At 35.4% G+C, this 14,786-nt stretch overlaps 1 protein-coding gene across 1 annotated transcript in view; it reads left to right on the forward strand.

Annotated features, from left to right (window-relative positions):
• The window catches only part of LOC140586895 (plasma membrane calcium-transporting ATPase 1-like), a 47,192-nt gene extending 34,465 nt beyond the window's left edge, over positions 1-12,727 (forward strand). The window contains exon 20 of the mRNA XM_072708385.1: positions 4,664-12,727. Within this exon, the coding sequence (XP_072564486.1) occupies positions 4,664-4,873 (210 nt within the window). The 3' untranslated portion in view covers positions 4,874-12,727. The remainder of the gene's footprint in view (positions 1-4,663) is intronic.
• Positions 12,728-14,786: the final 2,059 nt, after the last annotated feature.

A 14,786-nucleotide genomic window follows, 5' to 3' on the forward strand; every position in this document is an offset into this window, starting at 1 on the left:
TGAAAACTAATGCTGAAAAAATATTTCAAGGGCAGATGGGCTTCTGGTTAGGGGTACTGAAAGCAGTGTTTATGTATCATTTCATTTTAGGCACCAAGAATAAGTCAGCATGTAAATTAAATCGGAAAGTTCCCAAAATGCAAGAAATAATGATGTTGTCATTATCATGTTATGTTTTGGAAGACTTGGAGACATAGGGAAGTTTTCCACATCTAATTGCCACTGCTGTAATGGCGTACACTTCTGTTACTTTTCAACCATTGAGTTTATTGTGTTACCATTTTTCATTTTGTCTTATGTAATCATTTCAAATGTATTTTTTCTAGAGGAGAATTTTCATTTTTAATATTGCTGGCATTTTCAGAGGTTGCACATGACAGATATGCCAAACTAGGTATGACAATGCCTAGTTTGGTTAATGGAGATGCAACAGGCATTAGAAACCAGATGTCTGGTGCTACCCCAGATGAGTAATAGTAGATTGCCCTTCAGGTGACACTCTATGGCTGCTGAGGTAGAGATAACTCCCATAAAAACAGTACCTTTCAGATGAATTTGTATGACTCATTGTAAAAAAAAAAAAAAAAATCCAAACAACTAAAAGATTTTCTCAAGTAAGATCCCTCTAAGGATAGTGTAGGTGTTTCTCCAACATGCTGGTCTTTCTCACTGAGCTAGAGGCCCACATTCTTATGGCTTTCTTTATTTCCCCTGCAATAATCTCCCACCAAAGGCAGTCAGATCATATATTTTCCTCCTCCTCCACCTCCAGCTCCTTCCACTCTGTGTGACTTCCTCAACAGTATTGTGTTGTGAGTGATACTGCAAAGTATCTCTGTCCTCCGTAGCATGCAACTGGATGAGTCAAAACTGGATACAAATGCTGCCCCCCTCAGGAGAACCAGTTGTTTGCCTTAATATAAGCTGACATGTCATTTTGAAATGTCAATAGTATTTTTTTCACAGCCCGCTTTTCCATGGAGTTGGCAAGCACTTCCAAAAAACTGTAAATCAAAACTTTTTAAAAGCAGTAAGCATTTACACAAAGAATATGAAATACAACCCTGTTTCCAAAAAAGCCATACTGTCTAAATAAAAACAGAGTGCAATGATTTGCAAATCATATAAACTCATATTTAACTGAAAATAGAACAAAGACAGCATATCAAATTTTGAAACAAATTTTATTGTTTTATGACAAATATATCACCTCTTCTTTTAACAACACTCTGTAAATGTTGCTGGAGGTTTGAAAGTGAAATGTCCCATCTTGAGTGATACAGGATTTCAACAGCTCAACAATACGGAGTCTCCTTTGTCGTATTTCATGATGTGCCAAATGTTTTCAGTGCGTGACAGGTCTGGACTGCAGGCAGGCCAGTCTGGCACCCGGACTTTTATATTGCGGAGCATGCTGTTGTAATATGCACAGAATGCAGTTTGACATTGTCTTGCTGAAATATACAAGGCCTTCTCAGAAAAAGACGCTGTCTGGGTGTTAGTATATGTTGCTCCAATACCTGTATATATCATACAGCATTAATGGTGTCTTACCAGATGTGCAAGCTACCCAAGCTATGGGCACTATTGCACCCCCATACCATCACAGCAGCTGGGTTTTGAACTGTCTGCTGATAATAAGCTGAATGGTCCCATTCCTCATTAGTTGGGAGGATACAGCGTCTATGACTTCCAAAATGTATTTGAAATTTGGATCTGTCAGGACAGTTTTCCATTTTGCCTCTGTTCATCTTAAATGTGCTCGGTCCAAGACAAGTCAGCAGCATTTCTGGATGATGTTTAGGTATGGTTTCTTTGCATGATAGTTTCATCCTGCATTTTTGGATACAGACAGTGGTTTTTAGTAGTGTTCCTGGGTCCATGCAGTGATTTCCACTCTAGAAACAAGTTGAGGATCTGATAATCACTGCTATCCAATATTTGTTTTTGGCCTTGCCCCTTGCGATTCTCTTAATCTTTTCATAATATTATGTACTACAGATTATGAAAATTCCAAATTCTTTGCAATACTAAGTATGTTCTGTAACCATTTATTTGGTAGTGGGGTAGAATTGCAGATGTGTTGATCTTTGATGCCATCTACTGGTAGTTTGGGGATTGGCAGCCATGTCTGTTGGTATCTGTCTTTAATGATGTCATCAGCAAGCATCCTCGGTTGTTCGGATGAGCCAGCATTGTTGTCTCCCACATTTTCAACTACTCTAATTTTCATGCCAGTTTTAGGAGGCACCGTTGGTATGTCATTTACTTTACAATGCATATTTATGTTAATTAGAAGCATTACCCAAAAGCGTTTGACGTGAATGTTTCTAAAAGGAACTAATTAGGAAAATCTTGGTGAATGTAAATTATCAGTAATGTAAAGGTGAAAACTAATCATTGTTTATTTGCTTCTAATGGCGTCATATGTTTATTTTTTAGTTTTACCCTACTTCAAATGGCTACGATAAAGAGTGAACTTGGGATCACTTGTCTGCGTGGTATTTGGAGAGGAGTTATTCTAGCTGTCGACTTCAGCAAGGCGTTGGGGTAGAGGACAGCATAAACTACATTGTTCTTAAAATGTTGCACTATTTGCCTTTCACAGAGTGGTGAACCTTCACTGCACAGAGATGACTGACCTGTTGCCAGTGAACCTAATTAGTTGTGAGATATTCAACCAGGTGTTTTGTTTTAGCATTACACATCTTTTCCAGTCTTTTATTGTCCCTGTCCCAGCTTTTTTGAAATGTGTTGCTGGCATCCAATTCGAATTGAGCATGTATTTCTCAGTTTCAACATTTGATATGTTGTCTTAGTTCTATTTTCAATTAAATATGGGTTTATATGATTTACAAATCATTCCTTTCTGTTTTTATTTACATTTCACACAGTGACCGAACTTTTTTTTTTAAATGAGGTTGTAGATATATCAGTTTCTATGACATAAAATGTATGGAATAATACTGAGGATTGGGCATTGCTCCATTTGCTTTTCAATGTTAGGACTTGCAAGTGCCTGTATGTCTGCTGTTTTTTTTTTTTTTCCTTCTCCCTCATTGTGTTTATATATGTCTGTTTGGGGGCGTGTCTGGTATTTATACAGAAGGACTGACAACTAATTTCTGGCTTCATATCGAAATAGTTTTGAGCAAGATTGTTATTCTTGAATTAGAATAAAATACAAATGGAAATAAGAACGTAAATCTCAAACGAACAAACAATGATGCCTCATACTTGTAGTTGTGATGGAACTCTGATGGAACTGAGAAGAATGTCCTTTTCGGCACATACAGTCCCCTTTGAGAGTGTTCTGTGCTTGGTTATATATTAATGCAGCCCTTAAACAAACTATTTTTCAGGAAAATCAGTGAGAATTACTGCAATGTACCTTACAACAAATTTATATTGAAAATAATTTAAGTGAACTGAATCTGTAAGTTTTGTTTAAGTATTCAAAATGCAAAAGCATTTGTTACTGATCTACCACTATCTGTCACTGTCTTGAAGGTCCACACACGCCCCTTTAAATGGTATCATTCACCATTTCCGGCTGGTTTATTTGTTGTTTGCACAAATCATTGGGGACAATGAGATTCGTAAGGCTAAAGGCAATATCTTTTCAGCAATGCTGCTAAAAAAATCTTTCCTTTTTTCAAATATAAATGTCATTTTCTGTTTTTATTTTCATTTACAACCTTCCTGTTGATACTTCCACATTCTATGAATGTTGTTTTTGTTCCTCTCCATTTAGGCAAACAGGTAAGTGTGTTACAAGGCATCCTTCATAGTTAATATACAGTGTAAATGTATTCTGTACATGCTGTTTTGCAAGAGGTACAATTTCTAAGTGTGTGCTGGTACCTGATGCCTACACTGGTAGGAACTGAAAGTTTGTCAGACACATCACTCAGATGAGTGATGTGTCTGACAAGTTGTGGCACCACAGAGACTGAGTTAATTGGATCTAAAAGTTGGCATTTTGTATTTGTACTATTGTCACTCTAATTTAATGTGTATGTAATGGTGTGCCACACGTTTTTTTTTTTTTTTTTAAAACAATGTCATTCCCTTTCACCCGTCTTTTTCCTCTCTCTGTATGTTTATGTTGACTCCAATAGCCAGAGAATTGTGTATTTTTACGCACTTTGATGGCTTTCTTTCTAGACAGGTAAAGAAAAGATGTTGCCTTTAAAAGTAGTGAGAATGTTTTTGCACGGGGTGTTCATGTATTAATTTATGCAAGATATAGTGATCCAAAATGTAATTCACACTTAATTTTCACATGGTCCTGGGATGTTTTGTTTTCTTAACATATTTCATTTGATTGGTTTATTTTTCCTTGCATTTCACTTTTTTTCCAGCAATACCTTTTTCAATCATGGTGCACATTTTATGGTTACATTTTAGTTTTTCCTGATTTTTCAGTGTGTTGTACTGTGTGTTGCTTTCTAAAAAATGCAAGTATAACCAAGGCTACAGTGATTGTAGTCATTTACAGCAATTGGTCATTCTTTTTCTGCAGATATAGCAACCCACCCCTCATTGCAAAGCAAAGTACACAGTAAAACTGTAAAAATCATCTGATACTAATTTTGCCTTTTTCTCTTTTTCTCTCCATATACTACGAATTCCACCTATCTGCGGATGCAACCGGCCACAGATTAAAGTGGTTAATGCATTCCGTAGTTCCCTTTATGAAGGTCTCAAGAAACCAGAATCCAAAAGTTCCATCCATAACTTCATGTCCCATCCAGAGTTTGTCCCAATATCTGAAGAGGCGGTTACAGTCCCTGTAGTTGAGGAGAGCACTGCTGAAGCTGAGATTGAGACTCTCCCCAGTTTCTCTAAAGAAAGACAAAACTTCCTCTAACCACCTCTGTAGTTTTCTGGTCTGTTCCACTGCCACCAACACTCTAGTAATCCTGATCCCTATTCTACGTCTTGGACACCGCATTCAGAAAATCTCTCTAGTGGACTTTTGGACATTCTGCAGCAACCAACTGTCTGCGACACTTTCCTCTATGAAGCAGGCAAAGACCCCCCCTCCCCCAGAGTGTGTATACTGTAAGTACTGGTGGTTGCATTACACAGTGTACACTAAGAGGTGGGAATGTCATCTTGGGCTGCATCTTCCACCTCACCCAAACACCACACAAACTCCATTCCTGTCTTTATTTTATTTCTCGTATAATCTATTTATTTTGTTTTTGTTTTTACCTAAAACTTTTTTTCTACACATTTTTTTCTACCTAGTAAAATGTGTTTTTAGATTTTTGTATTCACGTATATACTATATGCATACATAAACCTAAATAATTACATGTGTATATGTATGTATGTGTATATATTGTGCATGCATATGTCTTTATATTTCACAGTAAACCATAATGCTAATTGGCAGGTATGTGCTATACAATTAGGTGCTGTTATTCAATAGTTCTGTCACTGAAACATTTATGTAATTTTATTTGTGTTAAGACAAGAATGAGTCTCTAGCTGTGCTACTCCTTCAAGTGAATAAGTCAGTCAGTAAGTATATAAATAAATGTCCATAACAGTTCAAAGTCAATGAGCACCAATCTGCAGCTTAAAGTTAAGGTAAGGTTCAAATAAATCCTCCAAAATACTAAGTCAGGATATAGACTAGTGAAAAATCCAGTATGAATTCATGTTTGTCATGGAGATTTATAGTCTATCACAAACACGTTGTCTGCTTGCAACAATTTATCTAGATGAATATAATATTAAATATTATTTATTCATGATAGAACTTACTCTTTCATGCCTTTTAATTTAGGGAGAAAGTAAAATGGCACATTTTACCTTGGAATAAAATTGTGCTAAAATATTTCTGTTCAGGGCCTGTAAATGATGTATTGCAATTTTTAATTCCTGATGTAAAGAATCCTTTTATTTAGAAAAAGAAATGACATAAGAACTGAATAAACACACACTATCACCACTATGAAACATACCATAAGAAGCCTAATGATATAGCACACCTGTGCATGGTTAAATGTAAATTTAAGTAATACTTACCAAGCATTCGTATGCAACAAATGATCTTTGTTCAGTCCTGTAACTCTTCTGTTAGCCAACAGCTGCATAAATACTCTGGTCTCCTGGTTTGATGAAAATGTTCCTGAATGATGTTTTCTTATGGTTACCAATACTGCAGCACTGCCATGTTTAAACCATGCTTTTTATCTACCTATTGTTCTGTGAAAACTACTACTACTGTACTATTTAGTCATTAGCCATATTTTCAAATTAATTTGTATCCCATTCACTTAGATTTCTTCTTTCTCATCTTCCAAGCCGGCCAAAACAAAAATTGTTTCACTGCCCTCAGATGGATCACTGTTGTTTTTCAGACAAAGCAAAATGTAATGATTGACTTCTCTAAGAACATGTTGAGAAAAGATTTTTGTCTTTTTATTTTTTATTTTTTTTGTGCAATTTTTGCGAAACCTCTTGGATTTCATATAAACAAATTAACCGTTTAAAAATGTTCTGTATTTTTATATTTAGTATTTTTAATAATATTCTCTCTCATATACACATACATACACACAAAGCTTAGGTCACATTTAATAAATGAGATAAATGAGGAATACCAAAAAAAAATAAATTTAGCATATTACCCTATGGTTTGAAACTGTTCTTGATGTTTACCCCATTTGACATGACACTGGGCAGATTTCTTGAATTAGCACCATCCAACAAGTATACTATGACTGCATAACTTGCAGTACTATATTAATCTTTATTTATGTTGCTATTGCACCAACTTCCTACTATAAAGTATATGTGCGATATATATTACTTTCATAGAAACGTTACTGATTTTCTTTTTCTGCAATACATTAGTGAGTAGTTATCAATGGAATATAAAGCAAGAAACAGAACTTCATCAATATGGAATACTTTTGAAGTATTTTTATATATATATATTCTATATTTTTCTGTTATGATTGAATTATCAGCAGGTATAATTTACTGAGTAAGAGGAATGGTGCTTCAGATTACTGTTTTTGTTACCTTGTTTAGCAAAAAAATCTTTGATGTTGCCAATTATTAAATATTCCTAGAAAATACATTTTAAATGAGAGAACACCAAGGCAGTTTTTCACTGATGTACTTTGAAAGTAAAGTGTTACTGCCATAAGAGGGTGTAAAGCACACAAGAATCCATTTGGTGATTACAGTTACAGGCGTTAGAGATGTTATTCAGTGGGCCATTTGAAACAGAAACTAGCTTATAGTTCTATGAAAGCCTTAGATACGCAAAACTTTTCAAAATGACTCTTGCACATCCAACTTACTGTAAATAATGAAAGCGATTGTGATTTGCAGGTAAATTGTGAGTAATCAAATGTCAGGGACCACCAGCAAAGCTTTAGGAATGTTCTGCCAAAGTGTTGTGTACAGTCAAAGCTTTCTTTTTCCATTTTCTCTAACAAATTGCTATATATACTAATATTACTTGTGCTCCCTTTATTGTTTGCATTGTTGAAGTGTTGTTGATATAATCTTGTTTAAAGGCCTCCTTTTTAAAGGTTTTCAATGCGCTGCTGTGATCTGTTTTGACTTGATTGCCCTTCAAATATCATTGTTTAAATAATTTCTTTATTTGTAATCCCCACTAGGTGGACAGTATAACAGGAGTTACTTTTCAGGAAAGATGCGCAACAGTCAAATAAGTAAACTATGGTGAAAGCAAGGTATTGTTTGGTCTGCTTAGATGCCCTTGACAGCTGTTACACTTTTTCGCACAGATAATAGTTCTCTCTATTGTATAAAAATGCTTAAAGGTGTTCTGCAATAACTATTGAATGATGGTTACATATAAGAGCTAAATTTCTGTTCAGAGCATGACTCTGCTGATCTTTTATTTTTTTTTAAATTTCCCAATTTTTATTGAATTTGGTGGCATACTGGGGAACAAGATGCAACGGCTGTAAATAATATCATAATTTAAAATCAAAAATCCGTTGTTTAATTCATATTTACTTAAAACAGGTTGGCATAATTTACATCCTGTTTAAAATATATTTTAACATAATGTTTCTTGTGGGGGAAAAAAAGGATAACTTAGCAGTCAGAACATTTTAGTGATTTATAAGAAATAATAAGCACTGGTGTTTGTTTAAATCTTATATCATTTGTGTGGCATGCATGATAAAAATTTGATGGGTCAAAGCAATATATACACCTGGTGCAATTGGTGTTTTAGTGTCCTGTGTTGCCTATACCATGCTATGTATATATTAAAAAAAACTTTTTTGGGGGGGAAAAAGAAAACTAGAAAGGACTAACTGGTTAATATACAATATATTTTGTGTGTTTGTGTGTGTGTGTGTATACACACACACATGTATATTAGGGGTGTAACCGTTCAGTATGTGTCACGGTTTTAGGACCATGGTAACAGTTCGGTTTCGGAATCTTTGTATTTATCTTTATCTTTATATTTATGAAGAAAATAAAAACACATCACCCTAATTAATTTAATTAAACAGTGAACTCTGTTTCAATATAACAACTCTTCATTCAGAAAAATGGCAGCATGACTAACTAGGCACAGTTTGTGTCTGTACTGTATAAAATTAAGGAGAGAAAAGCATTAAAATTATAAGTGCTTCTAAACTTTAATAATCTGTAAGTACTTTTTATTTGAAGAGAATTTATATGAAGCTAAATGTGTCACTGTTAAAAAGCAAACACAAGCAGTTGCAACACAGTAAGTGTAGATGGATAATCAATATTACTCCACAACCCAAGAGAGCGTGTGTTTTTGATATGGTACACCCACATAAAGAGGACAAAAAAAAAATATTGCTCCGAGTTGTTGAGTAATTATAATAAAGAAGATGACAGCTGTTTTAAAACAAAATACTGTATTAACAGGCTTAGTAATAGCAATGGCACAACAAGGAAACCAAGAGTTTACATGACACGATTACACGCTAACAAAATGCACACATTCCACAGCAAATATTACACAGTTAAGACATTTGCAATTAACACAAATACACACTTTAATATACATCATTTAAAAAGTAGTGCAGTTCTGTACAAAGTATGCAGGCTGCTGACCAACCCCACGGCATTACTTTGTGTCAGCCATTTGTCAACAATGGGTGAGATCATTGCTCATACAACGTTGTATTGCTGAAATGACATAGAATATGAATATACAGCTACCTTTAGCCAGGAGGAAGATGACCCCACTTTTTATTAGTATTTTTGGGGAAAAAAAAACGTCTTACATTTGCGACAATACATGTAGGAAAATGACAGGCATATAGTAATACCACGGTTAATGTGTGTGTATTGAACCGTCGGGGCGTACCAGACAGTTTAATAATATGATAATATACCGTGTACTGTTACTACCCAAATGTGTATACACACACACACACACACACACAACTCTAGAACAAATTGACACCACTCCATTGTTTTTTTTTTATTTATTTGCATTGTTAAATTCTCATAAAATTTTACACAGAAGCATACCCATAAATTGAGAAATGAGTGAAACTAAAAATGTTGCTTTGGTCTCTTAATTTTTTCCAGAGCTCTCTCTGTGTATGTGAATGTGTGTGTGCATGCGTGCGTGTGTAAATATACAGATACACACTCACTGTCTGTCTGTGTTAAATGTTTGCTATGGAGTGAGACGCAACAAAGAGATGTACACATGTACATAAGTACACTTTAGGTATAGTTTTATATAGGGATACCTTCTAACAAGGTCTGTTTTGAAGCTTTTAATTTTACATGGCAACTTGAAGATATGTTTTTTTGGAAGTTTTAGTGGGATTTAAATCTTTGTTTCAAAGATTTAATGCCAAATGTTGTCTGAGATATGATGACAACTGAAATGTCTACTAAATTTCTTAATTAAAGGAAAACCTGCAAAATGGATGGGCTCGTCCATCTTCTGAGATGCACACATTCATCTGATTAACAGGCAGGCTTTGTACAGCCTCCTCCTTGTAGACTGTGCATTCCAGACGCACAGACAGAGAGCTATTCCCTGCTCGGGAGAAACCCACACTGCCAAGATGCTGTATGGGAGTTGGCAGCTGCATCCAATTTTAAAAGAGCAAGTAAAGTTTAAAGCTTTCCTTTTAAAATGTTCTCTGTAGAGATGCTTGTTTTGTACATTTCTTTGCTAAAATTCCATTCCTTCTTCCTTAAACTCTTCTTAGAGCTGCTGTCAATTATCATTTTTTCTGGTTGCAGGGAACAGTGTTTGTATTCATTTATATTATTGTGTCTAAAATTAATTTTCATAGAAGTAGGCATCATAGTTCTGTAGTATATTTGCTTTCAAAACATTCCTTTTAAACAAAATCTAGTGATGGGTTACAGATTACGTATTTTACATACGATTATTTTATTACCCTTAACCTCTCAATAACATGTAGTTTGCATAGAAAGTATTTGCTAAGTTTCATAGACGGATTTTCAAAGCCAGATGCTTTACAAGTTACAGAATTGGATGTAGGCTGTAAATTAGTGGTTCTCAACCTTTTTTGCACTGCTACTCAGTTTTTACCATGCCAGCTCAGTCGTGGCCCTATATCAGGTATACTGTAGGTTTAAATTAACCTTATGATCAAGCACGCAGTGCACTCTGCAATTTATGCCAATCAATGCCTATCGCACAATTATGATTGGATGTGCTATGGAATTTTAAATTAAGCATCTGTGGTTTGGTTTCTTGGATTGGTTGAATGTTCACTAGTTTTGCTCTAACCATTTGCAGACCCAAGACCCATTTCTGAAGGTTAGTCCTAGGATTGGGACTGGGAAATCTGATCGTGGATCAGCATAGGATTTTGCTGGTTTTAAAATGCTTACTTTTCCAACTCTGCTTGCAACCCTTTCATAACTTGCCGAGACCCAAATTTTGGTTGTGACCCATGTGTTGAGAATCCCTGCTTTAAATAATTGTTCTAAAGTTGGTGTGAGTATAAGTCCGCTTGGCAAAGGTTATAACAGTTATATTACTTTCTATCATAACATTAAACCATAGTTATTTACAGATTTACTAAAATGCTTTAAATGATGTAAATAACCCTAACAAAAGATTTTTTGTGGATAAAAGATTATCCACACATTAAACTTATAAAGATACATTGTCCCTGACGTAGTTATTGCATGTATGAAAACCTTTGAAAAGTGCAAAATATCTCTATATGATATACAAAACTAGGAGAACACTTGTTTAATCTTTTTTTTTTTTAAAATATACATGAAGGTTTACAAAAAGCTGCCTTTCATATTGGTTCCTGGCCTAATCTGAAGTGACAGCTTATTTGTGACTATGATGAGTATTGATGTACACAATGAAACTTTCAAAAAGCTATTGTGCTTTCCTGTTTGTGTCCACTGTTTACAATCACTGCCAATGCAGAGTGATGCCATAGGTATGGAAAAATAAGTGGGGCATCCATGTGTATGATTCAAATTTTGTTTGAGTGCTTTAGCATTTTAAGACATTTGATTTACCTAGTGAAAAATAAGGATTGTTCCCTCCCTGTTAACATACAATATACAATTCTGTGTTTCTTTCCATGCCAGATGTATGTGATGATGTTGCTTGAACTGCCAGCTGTCTGATATGGCATAGACTGATCTAGGTGTTAAAAAATGCTGTTTGACCTATAAGTTATAGATTAAAGATCTTGAAAGGGAATATAATTAAGGTGCTTTAGTAATATATGTACCCGTATAAAGGGTAAATAAGCTATGTTAAGGATTGAACTTGACACTGGTAGCATTAGAACTGCCAGGATAAAACTGTCATCCTCAGATGTAGATATCTTAATAAAGAGAACATGTTAGTAACCAGTTAGTAATCAAACCCGTCTTAAATACTTCTCATTTAATTTTAATAGTCAGTGTGAGAAAAGACTATAAATCACAGTGATCGTGCAGTCTTCATCATTTGAAAAACAGTGGGAAGTGAATGAGTATGCCATTGAAGAAATTTTAATTTCACAATGAGTTTTTTTCTTTTGTAACCATTTTATTCTAATTTGAATATTCCAGTGACAAGCCAAGGGAAAATAGTTTTACAACATTGCATTTTCTAGTTGCTGGATATATAGGTAGCCCCCTAAATGTCAAATTTGATTGACAGAATTAATGCTTTTTAAAAATGTCTTTTAATTATTGACTACAATGCTCTTCCTATAGCTGGATATTGAACTATTTTTGAGTAAGCAGTAATTAGACATAGGCAGTTCTTAAAGCAGCATTTACAGTCAGTGTGTGTCTCAACTTACAAAAGTATACTCAAACTAAATGTTGTCCTTTTGTAAATGCAATTCATCACCATGCCAAAAGGTCTGTCCTGTTTGCTTTTAACTATGCAACAAATTGCTTTGATATGTAAAAAACATTTATGAATTGTTCTTTGTCTTTGTGTGCTTATCCTTCCTTCTCAGAATATGCTATCATTCCCATCATTATCTTATTTATACTCAAAAAAAAAACAAAAAAAGTATCATTTATGTGTGTGTATAACGAAAATTCACAAATTTGTTTTTTTCTCTATCTTTTGTAATGTATCATGTGGAATGCTTGTTCGTTATGTCCTGTCATTTAAATTTAAGCAGAAGAAAAAAAAGTGATAATCCAAGCAATGATGATAATTATATATAAATCTATATCAATCAATATTAATAAAGCCATTTGGATTTAATTTTTTCTAGGTGTCTCATTGTACTGGTGTTGTAGTAAATGCATATTACAGTGCTCAAAGAACACCAACAAAACATACAATGTAATATAGTAGTATATCATTATGTTTTTGATTGTTGGGGTTAGATGCAATGGTTCCCAAATCTCCGAAACAGGAACTCTCCTAGGATTTTCACATACTACAGTGTTAGATTAGAGAGGAGGGTGTGATAAGTTCTGTTGGCAAAGACCTTTGAAAAGCATTTCTCAATGCAAAATCTTCAAACCCTGAGGAAGAGTTCACTTCTGGGATGAAGTTTTCTTGATCAGGTGATTACCAAAATGGACTGGTTCCAGGAATGTGACAGCGAGTTGAGTTCACTCCAAAATTGCCTACAGAAGTTTACGTACATATCTCAACCCAACAAAACATGCTATTGAGTCAGCATGAATCATGGTGAATGCTTTCAGCACCATGTTGAACCCATCTCTCAAAGAGTCCAGGCTGTACTGAAGGCATAAGCAGGTCTTGTATGTCCATCCATTTTCCGTAACCACTTATCCCATTCAGGATCACAGGGGTCCAGACTCTATGGCCACAAGGCAGGGAACAAACCAGGATGGGGCATCAACCCAAAACAGGGCACACTCACGTATGCACACCTATGGGTTATTAGGTAACACAAATCAATCTTTGAATTTTTTTGGACTGTGGGAGAGAAACTGGAGTACCCAGAGGAAGCCCCACAATGACATGGGGAGATCATGCAAACTCCACACACACACACACAGAGCTATAGCAGAGACTTGAACCTTGGTCCCAGAGATGTGAGGCTACAGTGGTGTGTTAGTGTGTGTGTGCACTTGCATGCATGCATGTATGAAGAGGACAATAAACGGTCTGAAAACGGAATATTTTTCTTCTGGTGTACATATACATAGATACTAGGGCTGTCAAATGATTAAAATTTTTAATCAGAATTTTCAGTGGATTAATCAGGATTAATCACTATTTGCGACTACACCTGAATCCTAACCATTTTTTTTTTCTGAAATGCATACCAAAAGATAAATAACAGGACACAGATACATAATTTTCATATTATGTCTGTTTATTAACACAGCCAAATAATGGTGGTTTAAATCAAGCTGAAACATACTACACATCATAATATTTGTATTTGCAATGTCCCACCGCTTCCTCTTTGGCATTCCTCTTAACCAGGATGTACAATTTACAGTATTCAATTGAACAGAAAGCAATAAATGTAGTCAAATCATAACAGTGGCCTACCACATTTTTATCATGCACAATTTGAGTCATCTGTTGTGTTTTTGTGTGGAAAAAAATATTTTCAATAAAACTTTTGAATCAAACCAAAAGAACAATCTTTTACCTTTACCTCCATTCTTTAATCCAGTTGCTCAAGCAAGCCTAACTACTATAACATGTTGCACTGAAACTGGTCTTTTTGTTTGCACATCACCTTTCAAATCTACTGAGCTTTATCATCTTTCAGCCAGTTGCTGAGGCAAACTAACTTGTTCACATTTTCCGAAAGTAAAGCTGACCTTTTCTTGTTCACAATGTGACCTGCAACTGAGAAAAGTCGTTCACAGGGAACAGTGGTTGCAGGAGAGGCTAGATATTTGTGAGCTAGTGAGGTCAGCTTCTCATGGGCTCCTGAATGAGATGCCCACCACCTCAAGGGGCAGTCCTCCAATTTAATGGTGGGCTCTGCTCTGTACCTGTGTATGGCAGGTTGGACCTCTTCATCTTCTGGTTCTGAATCTGAGCACATTTGCAGAAGGCTGATTTTCTATCTGGGTGGCCCATCATCATGTGTCTGTGAAGACTTTCTGGGTGATTCTTGTTGCAGCATTCCTTCAAGTGTGGTCCACACCTCTTCCCTGTCTGTCTTGGGCAGGCATTTCAAGTCTTTGAAACGAGGATCCAATACTGTAGCAATCTGGAGCCATGCATTGTTGAGCTGTTCTTGACGGGATGCTAGGTCCTCCTTGAACTTGGTCTTGAATCTCACCACATATGCAGGGTCCTCATCACAGGCTTCCATCTTGAG

The sequence above is a fragment of the Paramormyrops kingsleyae genome, unplaced genomic scaffold, assembly GCF_048594095.1.
Source record: "Paramormyrops kingsleyae isolate MSU_618 unplaced genomic scaffold, PKINGS_0.4 ups82, whole genome shotgun sequence".
In the NCBI taxonomy this organism is placed as follows: domain Eukaryota; kingdom Metazoa; phylum Chordata; class Actinopteri; order Osteoglossiformes; family Mormyridae; genus Paramormyrops; species Paramormyrops kingsleyae.